At 38.1% G+C, this 24,836-nt stretch overlaps 1 protein-coding gene across 6 annotated transcripts in view; it reads left to right on the top strand.

The window, feature by feature from the left end:
* DLG2 (discs large MAGUK scaffold protein 2) overlaps nucleotides 1-24,836 on the top strand; it is a 698,848-nt gene that overhangs the window by 411,372 nt on the left and 262,640 nt on the right. For 4 of the 6 annotated variants that reach the window (XM_035897884.1, XM_035897901.1, XM_035897879.1 and 1 more), the window contains one exon: nucleotides 5,605-5,760. The exons of the other annotated variants lie outside the window; for them this stretch is intronic. In XM_035897884.1, coding sequence (XP_035753777.1) covers nucleotides 5,605-5,760 — 156 coding nt within the window. The remainder of the gene's footprint in view (nucleotides 1-5,604; nucleotides 5,761-24,836) is intronic. 6 annotated transcript variants of the gene reach the window in all.

Below are 24,836 nucleotides of genomic sequence, written 5' to 3'. Positions count from 1 at the left end.
AAGCAGCCGCCTTTTCCATTACTGCAACAGAAAATTGTTACTGATTTTCTTCAAATTAGGCAGTCATTTCATTTCCTTATTCCTAATGGCTAAGAATAATGAACGTAGAATTGGGTGTAGAACATTAAAAATTCTAAATTATACTTACGCCTGCTTGTAGGCCATTTCATTTGAAAACCCAATTAAAATGTTTAAATAGTATTACTAAGAGGAACAAGGCAATCCTTACTCTTCATTACTGTGCTAAAAAAAATTGCCATGAACTTAAGCATTTGTTTTGCAGTTATGGAAAACTTTAAGGCTTATGAAAATAGCATTTAATAATGGAAAAGTTCAGAAATCAGTGATTATAGAAGGATTCCCAGAAGGAATTAAGGAAATGAACTTCTGGTATTTTTTTCTGGGTCTTCATACCCCTTCTCTGTCTTTCATTTAGTGGAAATAGACATGTCATATGAGTGTCTGGGTCTTATCTGATTTGCCAGGACACAAGCTATGAAATAAAATCAACTTTCAATTCTAAATAAACCTATTGAACAATAAGGTATGTGGTTCTCCTAGAAGGTTATATGAACAAGAAACTAAAATTAGTCAAAAGACATATATATAAAAATCACTGGTTATTAGAAGTGGAAGGGTTCATTTGTATTAAATTGCCATTGATTTTTGGCTTAATAGTGATATACTTTTAAAGACAATTATTTTCAAACTTCCCAGCAACATTATATTGGCAATACTAATATATTCGTTGTGTTTACTGAACTTGGGTACAATTAAAAATTGCTACTCAGAAAAAAAAAATGTTGGAAACTTGTAGCATTTTGAGATTTAGATTCTCTCAGATTGAATTTAGCGTTTCCTGGCTATAGCCCTGCATACTCAATACACTGTGAGAGCTTAGCTGGTTTCTTTCCATATCATAAAAGCTTTTAAAATCCAAAAAAATGAAACTCTTAACATTTAATGTGCTATGTGTTGGCAACTGAACCTTACCAAACAGGATTCTGCAATAAAAAAAAAGAAGTTAAAATTAAATTGAGGACCCTGCATGATGCTGAGGAGAGAACGGTTTTAATAATGCCACTTTCTCATAACTTCTGTTGTGCATTAAAGCCAGCCTGAAAGAATAACACAATGATGATGCAAAAAAGGAATAATAAGGACCACGAACAACCAGGAAGATTTGCTTTCTTTACAGTCTCTTATGAAAGAAATAAATAAAACCAGTGTCAGATCAATCTTCTACCTCCCACTGTTACTGTTAGCTTTTCCACCAATTAGTTATACCTTTCTGTGGAAATTGTGCCTTGCTGCAGTTGGGTCTATACTGATTAACAAATCCAGCTTTCACTTTTTTTTTTTTTTTTTGTCTAGAAAAGTAGCTTATGACTATCTGCTGTTCATACTACCGTTTAAAAGTTTACCTTGTGGCACTGAGTGACTTGATTCTCTCTCTTGTCATTGAATTATCTACTGAGGCATGACCAAGCCAAGCTGTGCTACCACTTACATTTTCTGTTGCCTTTCCTCTGCTACTGTATGCCTGGTTCTTGTGCTAATGTCAATATTGCTGTCCATCGAGACCTAGCAGTTACTGCTCTCATTTATCACAGAGCTTGGTTTTTAGCTCACCGATAAAGACAGAGAACTGTAATGTATGTTTGTCACTAAATAAACAGTTTAAAGACAAAAAGGGAGAAGATCTGCTAAGTAAGAGGTTACAGCAGCAGTCAGTTATTTTTACAGAGTAAACCTATATTAGATAATCACTCATTAAAATAGATATTACAATTATCCAAGAATTATACAGTAATATTCACAAATTTGGCATTTTAAGGGGATTATTTTGCATAAGTATTAAAAAAATGAAGATAATGGACAAAATAAATTCTATAATTTAGTTTTTTTTCTTTCTCATGTTAAATTACAAAAATTACTTTTAAATTACTTTTTAATTACTACTTAAAAAAACTTTAAAATTATTTTAAATAAGACAAAACTTCTGAAGCTGCACTTTCTGTATCCAAAAGTGATGCAATTGCAAATAAACTTTGGTGAATCAGTCCTTAAATAATATATATCTAGCTTTTACACTTTTGTTACACCATGCTAAATGATCCGCTACATGTTTTTAAAATAATTTGAAGACCTAATGCATCATAAAATAAGGCCTCAATGTTTATGTTCAGTCTGGCTCTTAATTATTTTGCAAGAAAAGTTGGGGTGACCTTGACTGCCTTTTTTCAGAATGGCACATTAGGAACTCTTTCTAAATAGCATTCGCCTTATCTCATGCTTTGAGAGAAGACAACCTGTCTCTGTCACAGCATGGGAGAAGAAGATATGTGAGATGGGATTTACCAGGTGGGCTGGTCCCATTGGATAGAAGTTCTATGTTCTTCTTCCACTGAGGAGAAATATAAATGACAAGAGAAAAGGCTGCATTAGAAGAATCATTTAATAAAAGTCTGTAGTCTTTGTAATTACCTTTTTAGATGGGAGGGGACAGGATTGTTGCCTTCCAAAATAGGTAGGTACTATTGTAGCAAAGTACTAGTTTGCCATAGAGAAAGGGAATAGTCAGGAGGATATTTGAAGACAGCCTGTTGCAGGAAGTATCTCATACTACTTTTAGGGATTATTGCTCTACATGAAGCACAGTTTGTATGACCAGGACACTGATCTGCCCAGTATGTTTTAATCATTCTCCTCCTTTCCATTTTTTATCCCAGCTTTCAATTATTTTTACACTATTTAATTTAGTAAATACAAATATAAATTATTTACTAAACCAAATTGAGAGAGAAAATAAATTTATACTGATCTGAGCTGGACCTTTGATGTTACGTACTGCTTATTTTTCAAGTTCTTGCTTTTCTGTGCCAATAAAATGTGCAGCCAGGGCCCAGCTATGCAATTGGCAGCATTAGTATATGCATCTGAGTATGTATGAAGGTATCTAAAGAATCACGTTAGTCCATGATCTTAATGACCTTGAAGAATGGCATCTGATGGTAAATAGGTGGCTATGATGATCTCAGACCAGTTCATAGGCCTTATAAGAAGTGCAGTCATAACTGGAATTATCTGATACCCTGAATCCTTTTCCAAGTAAAGAGTCCAAGCTTTAAAAGGATAAGAAGTTTGAATTCCTTTTCTTAACCTTAAGACCTGTCTCTTCAGCTCAGTTACAGAGGGTATGTTGTTAGCTAGGTGCTGGTATCACTTATACCAATGAGTAGAGGACTTTATACATCAGCACAGCGACTTGTTCCAATTTTCTCTTTTCTTACCGTCTAGCAAGACTGAAAGGAGTGAAAAATACTAAAAGTTTTAAAATTTTCTGGGCTACACAAGACATTTTGTTAGGGCTCTGTGTCTATCTTTGGTCTCAATATCTAGGTAGATGTTGAATGTTTACCTTCAATTTGCTTTTGGGAGCAGTTTGTAACTGTCAATTAACAGAGCAGTCCCCCATATCTCTCCATCCCTGTGGCATGATTTGTGTCTCAGCACAAGGTTGGATGGTCACTGATGACTCAGTGTAGTTTGAGCATTCACAACACATCCAAGGGGCAGCGACATTCTCATGTCATCTATCACTCAGAGAAGACGATAACTCGAATATAGGAAGCAAGCAACTTGTTTATGGACTGGTTAGTGTTTTAAGCCATGGAGAGATCTACAGGTTTTATTCATCTTCCTGCACTGGGGCAATATTTATTCGATTTTCATTGTAGGTATCATTTGTATTTGATAGTTCTGCTTGTTCTTTAATATACTGCCAAAAAGTAAAAGTGATTTCTGAGGGAGTAAAAGGCAGTATTGGTCTAAATTTAAATAATAGAAGTGGTTTTTTTCTCCTGGATTTTTTGTATTGAAAGCAGCAATTGATTTAGTAGATAAATTATTAAATCCAACCCTCTGAAACAAGCATTAAATATGCTGATAAAAAAAAAGAATTGCTACCTTAAACATTTTTAAGGGGATTTTACTAAATGCTTGACAAAATGCTTTATAACCAAATGAGGGACAGCTTTGCTGGTTTGATATTCGGTAATCTTGAATTGCCTTTTTTTTAACTGTAAAGTTTTCCCTGGGAAAATCAGGCACAGAGAGTTCTCAAATCATATGTCAGATTGCTATGAATAATGTTATTAGCATTGAGTGAGACCAATTTTTAAGCTACTCCTTTTCCCCCAAAGGACAAAACCAGAAGCTAACAACAAAGGAAAATATGTTCTCTGTATCTGCAAGCGCATCCACGACTGTAATAAATTCTGGTACCTGTGAAAGTCACAGCAAAAACCACACCCATGTGAGGCACAGTGCAGCCAGGAGAACAAAAAGAGTTCATTAACTGCTTGGCCTCTTGATATTTTCAGGCTCCTGAAATAAGATTTTCATCTAGCTAATACGGTATGTCTGTGATTAAAGACAGTGGCATACTCTGGATCTTCTGGCAGAAGTGAGGCTATGACAGCGATTGTGTCTTGGCACTCTGTAGAACAGAAACTTCAGGAAATTATGAGTCAAGTTTCACTCTGCCAGTAGGCCCAGAGGTATCTGCTGGGGCCAAGGCAGTAGCTGGAGAAGTTGCATGGCGGGAACTATACTGTGGTGCACTTTTTTGAAAACTATTTGCTGGTTGTCTCCTGTGGATCCCTGGCTGGTTGGTACTAAAGGCTGCATCCCCTTCTCCCCTCTCCCCAGGCGGCTCCCTGGGAGGTTTGCGGTAAGTATTGCCTCTCCAACCAAGGCGCTGACCTCTAGGCAAATGTTAGGTGACCTGCCAGTGTCAGGTTTGGGGGCTTATTCTTCATATCTAGCTTCACAGACTGCTGTCTGTAATCTGGAGCAGCAGTGCCAGTGCGATTGCAGTAGCCTCATCACCGAGGTTAACCATTTGAGATGTTGTCTGCATAGCTAGATTTTGAAGGTTGAATCTGAAAGGAAAGAGAAGAACTCTTGAAATGGAATTAATTGCCTTTCAATGAGATGAATTGTTTACAGGGTATGTTACCATCAGTGTTATTATATGATATGGCTCACTTTGACCACAGCTCTGCTTGCAAAGCCCCAGCTCATCGGGGCCACGAGTATGTTGTATTAACAAGTAATATGCACTTCATCTTTATTTTAAATTAATGGTTAAAAAATAATTCTTTTCAGGTAATAAACATATTTTCTGTGCGGTGCTCAGAACTAAGATCACAGAAAACTATGCAGAAAAAATTTTTATTAAACAAAAAAAATAATTAAGCAGAGTATGTGGGGAAATTCCCCACTGAACTTCAGAGATAAGACATTCCCTTTCAGTGCCACACTTCCCATGAGCCAGTCTAAATTTAAATAATAGAAGTGGATATCTTTTGGCCCACTTACATTTTGTATATCTTTATATGCAGTTGCTTATATGCCGGAATACCAAGTTATCAAAGTCTAATGTTTCCTTTAACAGCACACTTTACTTGTCAGAAAAGCCCTACTGAAAAGGTCTTGACAGATTTGCTATGCATGCTTTTAAAATGATTGCTGTGTTTTCTCTAGATTCTCAGCCACTAATACGCACCTGATCTTTTACTCTTGTCTCTGTATCACCAGGCCTCCTGAACCTGTTTACAGCACTGTGAACAAACTGTGTGATAAACCACCTTCTCCTAGGCACTATTCCCCTGTCGAGTGTGACAAAAGCTTCCTTCTTACAGCTCCCTATCCCCACTACCACGTAGGCCTGCTCCCTGACTCTGAGATCACCAGGTACTGCATGCGCTTCTTCCTCACCTCCTTCGTTAGAGTGCATGAACATCACTGGATTTAACTCATAGTTTGCATCTTCACCATAGATCTTTTTTCTAAGCTTGTGCTTGTTTTTAACCATGCTTTCACATCTGCACCACTGGAAGCTATATGCTACCTTGGTATATAATTTTGGTCATCCAAAATCCAGTGGTGAACAGAGGCAATGTTTTGATCCATTGGAATGGTGCTCTAAAATAGGTTACATAATATGTATCTATTTTACAACTGAATTCAGTATTTGTTTCTCTGTGAGTACGGAAAGGGACTAAGACCTCACTGAAAGCTGTAGTAATTTGGTTTGATTCAGTCATTTTATTTCTGTGTTGTTCATACTTTGTTCTCTGAGCATCTTTGGGTTTATTGGGTGGCTGCCTAAGCCATTCAGAAGAAGCTGAGCAAAAAATAATCACCTGCCTCACCAAGTCATGGTTGAGAATACATCTAAAACTTAGCATTCCCTAGGCTAGCTGTGCTCTGAGAGGGCAGTTAGTAAAACCTAAAATGATGAACATTGCCATAACTGAAGTAAAGGAAGACATTTCTATAAAATTTTCTCAGTGACTGCCTCCTAAGAAATATCTAATACAGAAAAAACATACTATCCAAAACTGTATGCTAGTATAACCCAGCTATTCTTCTGTAGTCTACTAGGGTAGTAGGAAACTCTTTGCAAACAAGACTTGGGAGATAGAGGAAGAGATAGACACAAGTTTTCAAAAAGATGTTGAGTGCTTCCTTTGTCAGGAAAAAAAACTCTATCATCTTTTATATTCAATAGTAGAAGAAAAATAATTGTATTTGGAGCTTTGATCATAGATATTTTCTACAGAAAACACTTTTCAAAGAGTAATGTGGGAAGAGAAGAGGAAAAGTGTGTAAGTGGAAAGTAAAATGATAAATTAATGTAAGATACAAAATGCGAAAGAAACCACAGGGATTAGAGAAACAGCTGTGAAAGGCATTGCAGTGCTATGAAGTAGACAGCTGAATTAAACAAGCAATAAGACAAATACTAGTGAAGAATGCAACAGATGTGGTAAGACCATACAGAAGCTGTCAGTTTATTAGTCAGTGTAGCTTCTAGAATTTTAAAAAGATGCTTAATCACTGGACAAAGTTGTTAGTCAAGCTGTTCAGGCCAGTACAAGTTTGGGTGAAAAACACTGACAAGGGAAACACTTTATAAAGGTATAAATAAGCCCAGGAGGGTGCCAGGCATTAACAGATCTATCCACAATATTTTGATTTCTCTGCAAATACTATCTTAATGGAAAAAATAGCCAAAAAATAGTAGAATAACTTCAGGTCTTTAGGTACGGTGTAACTGCAACCATCACAGGGATTCTGTGTGTTTAGAGCCAGACAACAAAAGAGATCATTATAAAAAGACTTTTACTTTTAAAATGGTCCCTTTAGAAGGGAAGGGACCAACTTGAACTAGAAAGTTGAACAATCAGGTTCTGGGGGATTTGGGGCCATGGAATTGTGTATTGGGAGTACTGAGGATTAGACTGTGGCTTGCTAACCACAGTGCAATTCATTGCAATTCATTGCTAAAGGGTCCATCTCTACAGACACAACTGTCAGGACTATGGAGATAAGTTGGAGGAAAGGACAAATCTATCAAGGCTACTTCCTGCAGACCAGATTCTCAGATGCCAGTAATCAGTGGAGCCCTGGAGAGCTCATAGAACTAGGCCATTTTGCCACCAGAAGGTGTAATTGTCTACTTCATTTTTGCTTTATTGTGTGATTGATTGAATACTTGGTCATCAGATAGTTGATGACCTGACATCAGAACTTGAAAAGCTGGGGTTTGTTCTACTGAATGTCAGTTAAAAATTCCCTTTCAGAACAAGGTTTCATTTATCTTCATTCTACTTTGAGGTAAAATTAAGCTCTAGTCCCTGCATATTTAATCAGTTTGTTTATTTCAACAGTCCAACAAAAACTGCAAAAAGAACACAAAAGATGAGAAAAGACACTGTTCATGGTGAAGTGCTCTGCATTAGGCTCTGCTACATGCTGTGGTAGAGGCAACTGATTGCTATAATTTATACTTCCTTCCCACTGTGAAATAACATTCAGATGGAAAATATGACAGTTTTCCATGTTCTCAAATACTGTCATCTTTACCACAGGACTCTTTGAATAGTTGACAATGGAGGAAGAGATTTGAAATGATATTTCATCAAATGCCTTTCGTGAGGAAAGTGACAGCTTTACAACATATATCATGATCCAATTTCCAAATGGACTCAGTATTCACAGTTGGAGAACAAATTTTTAAAAAGTATTAATCCCATTTTAACCCTAATCCAAGTGGCTATTTGTACACAGCCCTAAATTTCACAAAGGTGATGTGTCTCAGGGCTGTATTGTGTTGAATATTTGGAAGAATTAATCCATTAAAAACCCCTCGTTTTAAACCATAGCTGTGATACCACTCTCTCTAACAGAGGTTGTACTACAAAAAAAATCTTCCAAATACTGACCAGGTATTTTCAAAGGTCTCCCTTCACTCACCTGAATTCCTCAAAGCCCCATTCCTCCACATTATACACTTACAAGGTCTCCAGTCAAATATAAAAGATATCTCCCCGTTTTCCTGCAGCCTTCCTAGAAAGAGTTTTTAATCAGAATTTGTCAGCCTCAGGTTTGGGGAGGAAGGGACAGGGATTATTTACTTGTTTTGGTGACTGCAGTCATTACTGTATCTCAGTGCTCCAATATTGAGAATCTGCTGCAGAACTGCAAGAAATTTGGTTTGACAAATAACTCTTCCAGAGGAAGAGGAACATGATGCCATGTTCTCCCAATTGACATATTTGTAAGCCAGCCAATGCCTTTCAGATTGCTGCTCCAGATAATTTGTCAGCTACTCCTCAGATGATTGTTTTGTCAAGGCTCATTAACTTAATTGGCAAAGAGAATTCATAGGCCAAAGTCTCATTTGTCTATAATACATTCAAGTTTATAACCTTTGATTTTATGGTGGCCTGTCTTAGCTCCTGGGAGATTTCGAGGTCTAGAACAATATACTCCTATTTTAGGATAAAAGTAATTTGGTTTTTGATTGAATTATCAGTTCATGTGAATTGATATTAACAGGGCTATGTCAGTGTGCAACAGCTGAAAATCTGTCCCACTGAAGGCAGGAGTAGAGAGAGAATTTTGTAGTAGTAAGCTTTCTTTTGAAAGCACCACGTGGGAACGGATGCAGAGTGTTCATGTTCTGGCCTCTGTCATTATTGACAATTATGTGCACAATTAGAATGTTATTGGCAGCGAAAGGAAATCACAGCTCGGAGATGTAACGCGCTTTCTACAAACACGAGATGCCACTTCTGCATCGTGTAACATAAAATGTTGTGTTCTCAGCCTTTGCTCTGAGAACTTCATTATATTCACCACTACATACACACATTTAAAAAATGCTTCAGTTTTGCCCAGAACTAACTTCTCTGTCTTCACTGAAATCTTTTTGGCACTCTAGTTGCCAGCATAGTTTTTGCTAAAGGGCAGCCCTGATATTGTTAGTTTGTGTGATTTTCTTTTTTCCATAGGTATTTGCTTTTCTCTTAAGCCTTTGATCATCTGATTGCATCAATATTTTTGAATACATTTAGGGAAAGGAACCAAGGGTAGGGTTTCAGACTTTGTAGTCATGGGAGAAAAGCTTGGGAGCATGACTCTTCCCAAGAAAAGAAAAAAAAAAAAAAGTGATTTTTTTTCATGTTTAGTCTAGCTTTTATAAACTTGCAGATCCTCCTTATGGTGCTTGGGTGCCTGATTTAAAGTATTTGGCTTGCCTTTTAAATCAAGATTAGTTTTTTGAAGCCAGCCTCAGTTCTGGCTGACACTGTGATCTGCAGTCTTAAACAAGGTAGTTAATGATTTTGTGCTTTGTTTCCCAGTCTCTAAAAGAGGTTTAACAACGATCTCAGGGAGCTTCTTTGAAAACTAATTCTGTCTGAGACAATAGCATCCCATTGCTAATGGCAATTTGAGTTACTATTTAATAACATAACAATTATTTTAAGGTATTCAATGAATTAGATTAATGACACCAGTTCTTGGGACCACCACTACTTTCTCACCGATGGGGATTAGGGAGAGAGGATGGAATTGGCACAGGGCTCTAGAGCAGAATCTTTTGTAGAAAGCAACATGCCATTTGCGTGGGTATTCAAGGGCAACCGAGCCTTGTGTAACCCTAAAGAGCTACACAAATAAAAGTGTGCTGAAATGTATGCGGGACATACGAGTAAGGAGACTACAATATCCAGAATGTTAATGATTGATGCGGGACGCTGCTTCCAACTCACGGCTGAATTCCCACAGCCTCTGTGCAAGCACACAAGGGTCACTACACCGCTGCAGTCAGGCTTATTTGTGCCTGCCATGCCAAGCACTACTGCTTGGGGCCACCTCACTTAAGTTTAGGGATCCTTGGGATCCCTCCAAAGGCCATGAAGGGACAGCTGAGAAGGGGCTGGTGGCTTTCCGCTGATCCTAGCAGGAAGTTAAGGTAACGGCGCTTGAAAAAGGTGTGAATGGTGGGCCTCCCTGGTACTCACTGCCATAGTGTCCTTTCGTATTTGTTAGTATCTGTGCAGCCTTTTTCTTCACAACAGCCCACCAGGAGCAAGGCTAATCGTCAACATGATGCATATAACTGCACCTGCGTGTAGCTGCCGTTCAGGGAGGCTCGTGTCATCTTTATTGAAATTCTCATCATCCCCTTTTCAATCCTATGTGCTTAATATGGGAATTGTATCTTCCAAAACACACCTAGCCATGTTTTGAGGTTTTTGAAGCGCCTGGCAAATGAAAATGGGACCTGTGAAACAAACAGTAAAAAGCATGGATATAATGAAATTGAGTCCTCAACTTGTCCCACATAAATGCAACCACATTTATTGTATTTTAAATGAATTTCTACTCTTTAGTTGTATTCATTCCTTTATTTTATGTGAAAATTTCAAATAATAATTACAAAATTGGCAATTAGTCCACTTTGGGAAAATGCGTTTAAATGCTGAAATATTTAAAACCAGAATTGGAGCAGATTTGTATTTTTTCCTATTGTAACACCTTGGACTCAGCTTCTGGACTGATCTGCATTTTACACAACCCAACCACAGATAGCAAGCTGTGAACTAGTCCTGCTAAATAGCGCTGCTTAAAGACAGCAGAAGGGAATAAGTGCACAATTCTTTCTGTGGATTTTTGAACATCCAAATAGGCAATACTGAGGTTGAACTTATTCAGCATCAATGGAGACAAATTCATCCAATAGTCACAGAGAAAAAACATCTTCAGAAAATAAAAGATGCATGGTTAAAATAACTCTTGAGAAAGTAGCTCCCTTAAACCATAAGGTGGCATTTTGTTTTGAGAAGGGACTTTAAGGCATATCTATACACAAATGTAGGCATTCAGAAGCACAGAACATATAGCAATTCCTAAGCAACTTAAGAAATCATAGAAGTCATCACAGAGGCTGGCTTGGGTACTGATGTTCATGCAGATGGGAATTGAAGCATCTTGTTATTGCTGATTTCAGTGAGAATTAGGTATGTAAGAGCTATGGCCCTCACTCCCTAAACACCATCTTTAGAAATTCAAGTACTTCTTTAACTCTGGCACCTAGGCCTTTCTAAAAATAAGGTTGGAGACCTTTAGTCACACACAGGAACGCATATTGCAGTGGTTGACAAGATGCAGCCCAGATGCATACAACTGCGTACCCATTATGCTTGACTGGGTTGTGCTGCTTCTGAAAGCAGCTCCAGGACTGCAATATTTTATAGTTTTATATTATAACGCAATCCAAAATCAGCATAAACTGGGTTGATTAACTGTCTACAACTCAAATACAATGTCTCAATGTTGGTTGTCCCTGACTGTGAATCAGACTCCTGAGACCTTTAAATTATTTGGGATCTCTTGGAGATGATACAAATTAATTGCGGATTTTCCTTATCACTTTTAATTAACAAATTAAAAAGTATTAACTGGAAGAGTTGCCTATAATTTCTTTTTAATCCTGACTAGTGTTGTTGTCGTGGTTTAACCCGGCTGGCAACTAAGCACCACGCAGCCGCTCGCTCCCCCCCCCCCCTCCCTCAGTGGGATGGGGGAGAGAATCAGAGAAAAGAAAAAAAAAGTAAGAGCCGTGGGTTGAGATAGAGACAGTTTAATAAGAGAGAAGAATAACAATAGTGATCATAATAATGGTAAAAGAATATACAGAATATATATAAAACAAGTGATGCACAATGCAATTGCTCACCACCCGCTGACCGATGCCCAGCCCGTCCCGAGCCGCGATCACTTCCCCCCGAGCCGCGATCACACAGCCCGAGCTGCGACCACTCTGCCCGTGACTGACTGACCGAACCAACCAACCCCCCCGAGCATGATGTTCTATGGTATGGAATAGCTCTTTGGTCAGTTTGGGTTAGCTGTGCTAGCTGTGCTGTACTCCCAGCTTGTTATGCACCTGGCCGAGCAGGAGAAGCTCAAAAAGTCCTTGAGTAGTCTGAGCACTACTTGGCAACAACTGAAAACATCAGTGTGTTATCAGCATTCTTCTGGTACTAAATCCAAAACACAGCACTGTGCTAGCTACTAGGAAGAAAATTAACTCTATCCCAGCTGAAACCAGGACAGTTGTCTTTGAGTAAATGATCCAGTTGTATAACTGTTGTAGTTAATGAAAGAAAAATGATGCTGCCTTTCAGCCTTAGCTTTCATGTTATTTTGCATGGATGAATCTCTGACCCTAATAAGCACAAACATTCCTATAGACTCTCTTATGTGCTTGCCCTTTTTTAATGAGGAATTTTCTGTGTTGGACACTATTAATTAAAATGATTAGGAAGATGCACCTTTTAAAAAATTAGAGTGATGATTGCAGGAGAATCTTAACCTGTAAATGCATAAAATCTCTACAGTTCAAGTGTTTAATTATGTGAAGTTACAGAAGTCTTTCAGGTTAAGATAGGATGCTTCAGGTTAGAGCTGCTGGGCTTTATTTCTAGTTGTCCTGCTGACTAATTATCTTTAGTTGAACAAATCACTTAATTCTATTTGCTTTGCTTTACCTATCAGTAAAATAATCTTGATCAGTTATATTGAGGATAACTGATATTATTAAAGAGAATAGAAGAGTTTTTAAAAGGGAAAAAATAAGGGGTTTGTTTCTCTTCCGTCATTTGGGAAATGTTTCATATTTTCAGAATGTATGGTTTGATTTTCAGAGATCCTGTGCTTTGTTGTACTACAGATACTCTTTTGTTCATATTCTGCACTCATGAAAATTAAACTGTATATTCTCAGCTCATAAAAAGGACAGAAATATTAACAGCTTAGTTAAGTAGCAGCATTTTCATTGCTATGTCTTTAGACATAGAGAAGAAAAAAACATCAGTTCTCAGTAAGAAAACATCGGTAAATCACTATTGTTAAAATTTTCCTCCTGTTATGATTACAAACTGAGCTACAGAGGGACACTTGGGAACAAGGGAAAGATGTTTCTTTCCTTTCCACACCTATAAGCAAGCTCTGAACCTCAGTCTCTAAGACACATGAAATGCTCCTGAAGTATCGAATGCCAGCTTCTATGGCTTTTTGGGATTAATGGTGAAGACCAGAACCAGGAGACTAGGAAGGTGTCAGCCCACTTTTAACTGGTTCCTGTCTGAGGTTACTGCCAGCTTCAGATTATCTCATGAAAAGCCAGTCAGTTCATAACTAAGTCCACAACATAAATGTGCTGTTTGTAATGGTCATTTCTTTGAGACATGTTGTCCTGGTTTCGGTTGGGACAGAGCTAGTTTTCTTCCTAGTAGCTGGCATAGTGCTGTGTTTTGGATTCAGTACTAGAAGAATGTTGATAACTCACTGGTGGTTCAGTTGTTGCTGAGCAGGGCTTACACCAGGCAAGGGCTTTTCAGCTTCCCCTGCTCTGCCAGGGGCACGAGAAGCTGGGAGGGGGCACAGCCAGGACAGCTGACCCCAACTGGCCAAAAGGCTGTTCCAGACCATACAGCATCATGCCCGGTATATAAACTGGGGGAGTTGGCCAGGGGACAGCCAACTCCCCCCATAAAATTGTTTATTTTCAGTATATGTAAGCACCTTCTCAACCATTTTGTTCTGGTCTCTGAAAATACCCTTGAAGCAGTTCTTCCAAAACAATAGAGCACTAAAACTCCAGACACAATGTCCAAATGCTTTTGAGTGTTGGGAGAAATTTAAACCCACATTTTTAATATTGGCTCCATCTCTGGTTCAAGTGTATTCAGAATAAATGACAAAAAATGTCACTCTGCATAGGAGTGCTACAGCAACAAGCCAATGGAGCCATTCACTAATTCAAATCTTGTCCGCAGTGAGAAGAGTTAATGACAATTATTACCTGACAACTGTCTAAAGGCCAATATGAGAAATGGCTTTGGAGATTTCAGCTTCATTCCCGTGGACAAGTTTCCACATCATAAAAATCATCACTCCATCTGTCACAGTAATTGCTAAACTCTCAGCTCATCAGAAAAACCAAGAATAGATTTAAACTGGAGAACAAATTACTCTTTTTACCCCAAGAGAGAGTTCTCTGAGCTTAGAAATTAAATATTCCCGTGGAGACAGGGCAAATAAAGCTACGCTGTGGCTACTAACAGGGGAAGGGAACCTACCTGTCGGGGGAAGAATAATTTCCAGGGTTGTAGCTGCACACAAAAGAGCAGAAAGCTTACTGGTTAGAGAAAAGACCTGTGAACTGAGAAATTTGCCTGTACCACTGACAGCTCATATGACCCTGGCAAATTAAGACTTTCCTTCTATTTTGTCCAGTTGTGAAATACATGACACACATCCGCAGACACCACCAGCAGCCCTCAGAGTTAAAAGATATTTCCAACGGGTGCAGATATTCATGAATTTCTGCACTGCATGAAAAGGAGTGATCGTTAGTACCAAGTGGAGTGATAGGAGGCATCATGGAAAGCAGGTGGGACCTCTAATTATAGCAGTGTAATTTGTCATGGAAATGAAAGAGAATTATAACAACGGTAATAACGAACCTTCCCTCAGCCCTATGTTAGTCTTGTTTTACACCACAGGTATCCCACTGGAGTAATGTATTGCTGACTCAGGCCCCAGATTATTTTCTATCTATTTATCACCATTTATTATTGTTGACATAAACTTTATATGCAGATACTTGCAAGTATGTCCATTTCTGTTAGTTTTGCCAAGTCAGGTAAGATCTGACTTTGAACAGGATACATCTAAAAATGAGAGCAGCCCTACAGAGAAGGACTTGGGGGTACTGGTGGATGAAAAGCTAGACATGAGCCGGCAACATGCACTTGCAGCCCAGAAAGCCAACCATATCCTGGGCTGCATCAAAAGCAGCATGGCCAGCAGGGTGAGGGAGGGGATTCTGCCCCTCTACCCCACTCTGATGAGACCACACCTGGAGCCCTGCATCCAGCTCTGGGGTCCTCAGCACAGGAAAGACACGGACCTGTTGGAGCAGGTCCAGAGGAGGGCCACAAAAATGATCGGAGGGGTGGAACACCTCTCCTATGAGGAAAGGCTGAGAGAGTTGGGGTTGTTTAGCCTGGAAAAGAGAAGGCTCTGGGAACACTTTATTATGGCCTTTCAGTACTTAAAGGGAGCCTATAAGAAAGATAGGGACAGACTTTATACTAGAGCCTGTTGCAATAGTACAAGGGGAATGGTTTTAAACTAAAAAAGGGTAGATTTAGACTAGATACAAGGGTGAATTTTTTTACAGTGAGGGTGGTGAAACACTGGCACACATTGCCCAGAGAGGTGGTCGATGCCCCATCCCTGGAACTATTCAAAGCCAGGTTGGACGGGGCTCTGAGCAACCTGATCGAGTTGAAGATGTCCCTGTTCACTGCAGGGGGGTTGGGCTAGGGGACCTCTAAAGGTCCCTTCCAACCCAAACTGTTCTATGATTCTGTGATCGTGAAAATATGCTTGTGATATAGAAATCAGGAGAAATCTTTGTGGAGTCTGCACTAGGCCAAAGATACTGCAAGCCCATTTGAGGACACTGTTGTGGAAGGTGTTGCAAAACTGAATGAGCTGTTTAAGCTGCAACCTCATCTCTTATAGTTGCCAATTTCACAACCTTTACTTCTTCTGTCCAAAAAGTAGAAAATAATAATTAATATAATAGTCAGAAACACAGAAGCACTAAGATTAAAAAAAACTCCTGACTTGGTGGGATCCACCTCCCGGGTCTACTTTAAAATTTCCACATATTTTTGTTTTCCATTTCAGAAAATGAAAATTGATTTCAGTAGCCAAAGGCTAAAACAATGGGAACAGATTCTCCTGCCATTTCTTTGTTTTTAAAAGGACATATAACCATCATTAGGAAAAATGTAACCAAGTGGTTATATATTTCTCATGTTACTGCAGAAATATTTGATGATCAGTGTTCATCATATTTCCTATTTCAAAAAGCATTTTTGTTCTTTGAAAATACTGACTATATCATTGGAACCACCTGTTTGCAGAGACTTCAGTGTGATAGAAATAATGATAACCATAACCTTCAAAGCTTCAAGGTGTTTATCTAAATTTGAGTTGGAATTAAAAGAACTTTGTGGGTGTTGCTTTATGTTGTTCCCTGAGTCAGTCTGGCAACACAAGTACTACTAAGGGGCTTATGAAAATGGGGAAAATTGTGGGAAACTAAACTCTCTTTTACCTCCACAGTACATTTTAGTAGATGTGTTACAGCTAGTGAAAATTTTTTAAATACCATCTGGCCTTTGAATAAATACCATCCTTATTTTACGCTAAACATTCATTTTGGTGTGGAGAGGACTGCAGAGCTTTTTTTCTTAGTGATTTAAATTAATTTCCATGTAAATACAGCTATAAATGTTTGTAGTAAGACAAATTGAGTTCATCACAAGCCGTATTCATTATAAGCTGCTGTATCACTATGAAGTCAATGGGAAAAGTTTTTTTTGGTTTTGCTAAGAAAGAAAACAAGAAAACACACATTAGGCATGCAGAAAGGGTTACAAGCTCTAAACATCCCCGAATTTTGTGAAAGTCTAGTTATGCAAGTGACCTTTTTGGGTTGAACCTAAATTCAGCCAAGCTGTCGTTGTAAATTTGCATGTAGAATTTGTTAATGTTTGGGGATCTTAAACAATTTATTCTTTAAAAGGTTTGTATTTCATTTTTAAAGAATAGCAGTGGAAGCAGCTAGCTTATCTGATTTTTTTTAAATAATGCTTACAGTGCATAAAACCACTACTGTTACTGAACAAAAAGCAAGGTCAGTGGAAGTGACAAGATACTAAAATGCATTTTTTTAGCTGACAAAGGGAAGGAGAGGAAGATTTAGTTTGACTTTCAGAATTAAAATTTCAATATTGTTAAGGAAATACTGGAACAGAAACGTTACAATCCCCAAGGAGATGCGTAGACAATTTCTTTTTCCGGAGTATTTCCATACTCCATGCAGAAAATGAATCATTCCACAGATAATTGAAGTTGCTTGCTGTATCTTTTGAGGATCATTATCGTTCTTGTTTTTATGCTGTTGAAATCACTACACTGACAAAGCGAGGAGCAGGGAAAAGACTATAACTCTACAATGAGAGAGTACACTTGTGTGTATGGTCTTGCACATCACAAGTTGCTTTTGATTTGATTACACTCATTTCCAGCAAATCTGAATTCTGAATAGCAACGACTGTATCCTTAAGACAAGCCTTCCTAAAAAACAGCCTGAAACCATCATAATGTATTACACAGTGTAAAAAGGAAGAGTATCAGCATGCACACCTGAAATGCACTGAAGCCCCCATGGCGGGAGTACACAGTTCGGAAACCAAGTGTCACTTACTTACCCTCACTGGTAGCAGGGTGCATCTGCGCAGCCCAACGCAAGATGGTTCAGATACTCCTGAGCTGGTTCTAGACAAGTTAGGTCAGCTGATGAAGCAGTCTAACCTGCTTCCAGTAAATGCCCACATTGATTAATAGTTGACTTGGGTATAATCAGCAATATGTGTAGACAGTTCAGTTGCTGCTCTGATGAAGATTGCATAAGCTGTAATCAGAACTCTTAGCCTACTCAGGGTACAGTGACTAAGAGTTTCAGGTAGGAGGACTTATGTAGTATCTTTGGCAAGAGTGTGGCTATACAGGCTTGGTTGGAAGCAGAAGTCATACAGGTTTGGTTAGGATGCAAACTCACATAATACTGTAATTGCACCAGGCAGAAGAGAAAATGCTTTTAACATTTCAGATTCAGCAGCGTGAGTGGAGGTTGTTAATTTTTCATATCAAGCCTTTACAACCATTTTATATATCATACTACTTCAGTGAAAGTGTATAAAGTCTCGTTTTATGAAGACATCTAAAGTAGGCAGTGAATTGATTAGTGTCATTGAAGTCACAGGTGCTGCCTAGAATCTTGAGGCTCAAATGATTGAAACTGCTCCTGGTTGGCATGTGCACAGCAATTAGAAAGGGAAGTATGCAAAGAGGGAAATTTACTCCTGATGGAAATTTTAGTATATTTTGCCTGGGTTCCCAGACACCCCTTGCAGTCATCACTCAACAATTAGCATTCACATTGGTTTGCCATGGATTACAGAATGGAGTCTTTCAGCTAGAGTACTGGAAGGCTGCAATTTGGAACCAAAAATTCAGGATCCAAACCATACTGGCAATGATCAGAATACTGTAACCATGTTCAGCTTATAAAGAAGTAGGCCTTGTCTGTCTTATTTTTTTTCTGATACAATCTTGTACAATGCCATGGTGCTTTGAATTAATGACAAGAAGGGTAGAGTTTTCTGTTTTGCCAAAAGTGGGATTAGGCAGCAGGTGTCTGCAAAGGAAGATCCGTACAATGCCAAAACCAAAATCATATCTCAGTGAAGTAAGAAGGAGAATTGCATTACTTTGGTGTAGCTTGGATAATCCAAGAATAAACATGGCAACATAATACTATAAGCAGGTTCATACTTTCATGTCAAGGTTAACTCCCAAATCACACATTGTCACCTTTTGGAGCATCTCAAAGATTGTTTCTCAGAAAGTCACCATCTGTTTGAATGTACTACTGCATATCCTTCACAAAGAATAGCATCACATGGAAAGTAACTTCTTAAATTATTAGAATCGTAAATCTATTTGCTGTTAACTTAAATAAATCAAGCAGCAGGGATCATTGCTGAGGAGTAAACCTTAAAAAGCAATGCTGCTAGATGAAATTATAGATCTTAGTAATCAGCACTGTGATTAGAGAGAGGACTTTTATAAAGGTTAATGTAAATTAGCTCTTCAGAAGGATAGAATATGACATATATTCTCACATCAGATTTATATAATTTTGCCCAAGTCAACCTTTCATGTTTTAATGTTTAATTTTTCCAATTCTACTATTCTTGCATTACCACTTTACAATGAAAAAAATCAGCTTAATTAGTGTCAACCGACAGAAATGCAACATTGATGTAACTTAGGAAATGACAGATTTTCTTCAGCTTGCCCACAGAAATAGTGAATAGCACAAATTAATGTTAGTCTTGTCTACCTAAATGTGTTAATATTGCTCCCATCACTGTAACAGTATGGACATGTTATTTATCTTTGGCTGTTTTAGAGACAGAGAGCAGGCAAACAGAGAGGGTAAATGGCTTTACTAAGGTCCTAAAGGAAATCCACAGTGAAGCTGGGAAGTTTCAAACTCACTTTCCAAAAGGAGCAACAAACAAAGCACACAAACCAAGAATTCAAATTTTAGTAGCATACATATGAATTTAAATCAATGTAATTATCTTTTTGAAGATTTGAGATAGCTTGAATTGACTTGTGAAATAAATTGCTGGGGGAAAAAAAAAGTAGAAGCAGCCATTTGACTTGGGAATATTGATTCACAGGTTCATTAACCAATATGCAGAAATTTGGTAGTATTGTAAAGGGACTTTCTATTTCTAACAAGAAAAAGCAAAGTGAATTAAAATAGGTCCTAATAAAATTTTTAAAGTGTATTAGCATTTCATCTGTCAAAGCTTATACCAGTCTATAAGTAGAGAAGAAGATGAGCTGTGATGTGAGAAGAAATTATGTATATTTTCTTCTGTAAAATGCTGACTGTTTTACCTCTGGACTTAGTCAGAGGTGTCCATAGTGTAACACTGTAAAAATATTTATTGATCTGGATTGCCACCTGTGAAATGCATAAATTGAAATCATTGTTCTTTCCAACACTAATTTATATATTCTGCATTTGCATTGAAAAGGAAGAGTTGGTGTTTGGGACTGATGTGTAGCAATGTCTGATTGGTATATAAAAGGATTCTGTAGCTACAGTAGCTGTCATAGGTTTAATAGTAAGATGGAGATTTAAATGAATTTAGATGCCTCAAAGGTGTAGAATGTCTCCAGGCCTATCTTTGGGCCAGGAGGAAAACGAGCAATCAAACTGTTCCACTTAAGTTGAATACAAAAAAGAGCACTTTACAATCAGAAGGTACTGATGAGTGAAAGAATCTTCTTTGGGGTTCTTGATGTATGTTTGCGTAGTTGTATTTGGAGAATTCCACTGGTTAAAAATACAATTATTTAAGCAGATATTTTCTATAATAGTAGACGTCCCAGATAAGTTGGAAGAGAGGCATAACTTGGAATAAAATAGTATATCAAAGGAATTCTAAACACAAGAGCCTATTGCCATGGAATTTCCTGCCAATCTTGCAAATGCAAGATTTGAAAATGTGGATGACCATCCAATGCATGTGCGTATCCTCCATCAGTTTTTTTGTGTCATCTGAGTACTCCATATTTCATATGTGAAGTGTTTCATTGATTGCAGGGTATTAGTAGCTTTTCAGCAGAACTGTTCTGTCCTCAAAAATAACATACAGAGAACTGAAGCAAAAAGCTGCAATGCTAGCTCAGTTCATGTTCACAAGATAAATACAGGCAGAAGACGCCCATCTCCAAAAATAGCTTCCTTGCATCGCTATTTCTTTTTATAGTGCTAAATGACAATGGAATTCAGTTTTCACTCCTGGCTAGGATAGGAATAGTTGCTGGTATAAATCCAGTTGTGACCATTTTTATTGATTGTTTCATGCTTCCTTGTGGTTCCCTGTCTGTCTGTTATTCATATGCTTTCTCTTAGATAGCAGGTGTTCTTTTTTTCTCTCAGTGTACCCAGTGCAATTGGTTCTGGCTAAAATATTTGGGAACCAAAGTACAGAGGCACTTGCAGAGAACAATTATTAGTTCGAAGCAGCAAAGACAGGTTTAGTTCTAGATAAAGCTCTTTATCTAATAAATGGAAGCTGAAAGTAGAAGAAACACGGCAGCACCTTCACCCTTCACACTAAAGCAACCTTGAAATAACCGAAGAACCTTGGATTTGCTGCTCACTGATGAGAAGATTGTAATTATAAGAAATGATCCCTAATCTACAAGAAATATTTGAAAAGTTTAGTGAAGGAAACTCAGGCTGTTTTACAGGACTTATGCTATTAAGTGTCTTAATGATATAAAACATTTCCCAGAAGGATCACAAATGGACTGTTTATCGGCTCAGCCATGTATGCATGCTTACTAATGTTGCAAATATTTTAAAACCAGTTTCCAACGTTCTACTCAAATGATTTATCTATTAAGTTTGTAACTAGATGATTCACCTTAATGCCTGTCACAGACCTAGAGTAAAATTCTTCATAAATTCCTTTCACAGTTCTTTCCTAAATAGCTACATTTCTCTTCAAAGACTGAATTTAACAAGCATCTTTAAATAAATGGTGGTTTATATGTCGATTTAGGGATATAAGGATTGACATAATGGAGCATATAAATAATTTATCTACCCCATCATTTATCTAATCCAATCTATGGCCTATAATCAAAGACAGGCAAAATTAATTACTAATGTACTTGGACAACATTACAGTGATCCATTATTGGAGATGCTTATGCTTGACACTCCCACTGTGACTAACCCCAAGCATAAGAAGAATTAATAGATTTTTTAAAAAAAAATTATATTTAGTTCTAGTATATACTTGTTTCTTAGATATCATAGTGTAAAATGTTGAATGTTTCCAATGAAATATTGAGTAACTCCAGCTTCTCAAAAAAAATCCAAGAATCATGGTTCGTGTAGATTAGATCAGAAACTGAAGATCTTAAGCTGTTGAATTTCTTCACTATCCATCTTTCATTTTGACAATACATTCTTTATACTTCTGCATTTTCAAATTACCATTCACTGCTGTTTGTATGTATTCTGTTGGGATGTCACCTGTTGATGTGTATTACATTATTTCTACTTTTGCTTTTCTCTGTGTGTATTTCTCCAGGATTTTTGGTTTTGTGTTTGGTATAATTGCACATGCACACATGCATGCTGGGCTGATTTGAATGACAGAGAAAGCGAGGCTAAATAGCAGCTTATTTAAGACTACATTCTCACCTCTGGTCTGTTAAAAAAGGGAGATATCCAACCCATGTTCCCAGCCTATGTAGAGATAATGTATATCCAAATAGAAGGGATAACATTATCAGAAGGTATCACACAGGTGCAGTAAACATTGTATCAGGAGTAATTGCAATATAAAGTGTGCTGTTCTGATAGATTTTAGATCGTAATGCTAATTTAATGTTCTTTCTTTTGTGATCATTCTTTTTGTTTTAATGAACCACTTCTAGGGAAGCTGAATACATTCCTTCTCTGGCTGTTTCACCTTGACAGCGTAATGCATTGCAATGCACGCGGGAGAGTTGCTAAGTACAGAGGAAACGAACTTGGTCTTATGCAGAAACAATATTAAAACTTAAATTTCTGTAGGACTGTTTTTATCGTGCAAACCTAGTGATACAGAATCTCATGGGATATAGAAATGTTTCTTAGTGGCACAGTATGGTTTGGCATCAGACAGTTTTTCATTGCTGTTTTAAATCACTTTAATTAGTTGTTATTATCCATATGCTTTATCTTGAATGAGTAAAATTCAGTGCAATGACTCTACCATGAACAGGATTATATGCGCTTGTTTTTCTTTGGATGGGGATGGATAGAAACTTTGCAAATTAGTTTAATGGGTTGCAGTTATTTGAGCTCTGTCATTAGGCTTATTTATCTATGATTTCCCTACTCTTTAAAAAAGAAGCAGATACAGTATAAAGGTCCTATGAATTATTTTTCAAGTGTCATCTTCAGTACAAAGGAAGTTAACAGTCCCTTGAGAAGAAAAAGCAAAGCTAAGCTGTCCTAGGCACTAAATGCACTCTTGCAAGATCCGTGTAACCATTAAAACATAATCTCTGTCCATTTTGTTCATGACGACTGCTCTGTCAGAGTTCTGTGTTAAAAACACATTATGCTTCCTTTTTTTGGATCCTGAATTGGAATTAATTCTCTGATTTCTGAAGGGAACACTGAACAGTCTTATAAGTGGTATTCATAACTTTAAATGAACTTCTATGGACTGTGGTGGAAAAATACAGGAAAATGTGAGGTCTTTCCAGATTTTTCTAGTGTCCATTTAACCATTTGTTTTCTTATCCTCCTCTTGAGTACATACCTCGTATGGAATTGAATTCCGACAAAAATAATCCAGTTCATTCAGTTTGATTGACAATAATACACCAGTTCATCTACAAATTCTGGTCTTAACACTTTCTGAAATTCAAGGTTTTACTGGCTGTTAGCATCATTATGAACCATTTACTAGCTTACAGTATTTCAGAATTTAGGCTGCATTCACAGACTATAAATCAGAGGAGCTTTTTCTTTAGACAATAGGAGCAATTTCCTTACTAGAAAACTTCCTTACTAATTTCTTTTTTTTCTTTTTCTTCCCCCAACAATGCATGCATTAAATAAATCTATGATGTGCAATTTGGTATTCTTGGACTGCAAATCTTACATGATTCTTCCTACTGTGCCATATGAGTTTTCCTGAAACTTCTGAGCTATTCCTTGATTTCTACCTAAGTTTTAGCATTCAAAGTTTCTTAAAAGTGGCCCCGTTTTTTCAAGTCCTTGCTAATGTCTTTCAACACTTGCTTGAACTGAAAAAAGGTTTCGGTGCAGATACTTGAGTTGTCATTTGCACAGAAACCTAATGAGCTTTGCGTGCAATAAATATGTTTTCATTATGGAAGCAACACACAGCTCTGGAACTACAACAAAAGTGGTGTTATGGGACAGTGGTGAGTCCTGTGTATTGCAGTTGCCACAGAACAGTTACTGATGGAAATTGTTCTGCGTACTCCCTTGCGCACCCAACTCAACGAGTGCCCTACCGCAGAGGCTCAGCTGTGGTGGTCCTAGGCCACTGCCTACACCTCTTGGTGCTGGGGGTAAATGCAGTTACACCAGTTGTGTGTAATGGGAAGGAGAGTGGGCCAATGGAGTGGCTGAAAATCAGGGAATCAACATTTCTACTTGGAAATTTCTTTCCTACTCTTACCACTTGCATCAATACCCAAAGAAAGACTATACATATATGGATGCATGTATTATTGCTTTCCATTTTTAAAAGGAAAAATAGTGACATTGGAAATCAAGGATGGCAGATAAGGACTGTGATTGGTTGACCCTGGCTGGAAGCCAGGTGCCCACCAAGACGCTCTTGTTTGTTTTGTTGCCAATCAAATCAGAGTAGGGTAATAGGAAATAAAAAAAATACCCTCACACACACCCCTCCCTTCTTCCCAGGATCAACTTCACTCCCAATTTCTCTCCCTCCTTCCCCCGAGCAGCACAGGGGGATGGGGAATGGGGGTTGGGGTCAGTTCATCCCACACTGTCTCTGCTGCTCTTTCCTCCTCAGGGCAGGACTCCTCACACTCCTCCCCTGCTCCAGCCTGGGGTCCCTCCCACGGCAGAGAGTCCTCCACCAACTGCTCCAGTGTGGGTCCATCCTTCCCACGGGGTGCAGTCCCTCAGGAGCAGACAGCTCCAGCATGGGTCCCCGTGGGGCCACCCG

This window comes from Egretta garzetta, unplaced genomic scaffold (assembly GCF_000687185.1).
Source record: "Egretta garzetta isolate BGI_Z169 unplaced genomic scaffold, ASM68718v1 scaffold20, whole genome shotgun sequence".
In the NCBI taxonomy this organism is placed as follows: domain Eukaryota; kingdom Metazoa; phylum Chordata; class Aves; order Pelecaniformes; family Ardeidae; genus Egretta; species Egretta garzetta.
The sequence above is the reverse complement of the archived record's forward strand: the minus strand, read 5'-3'. Positions and strand labels throughout refer to the sequence as shown.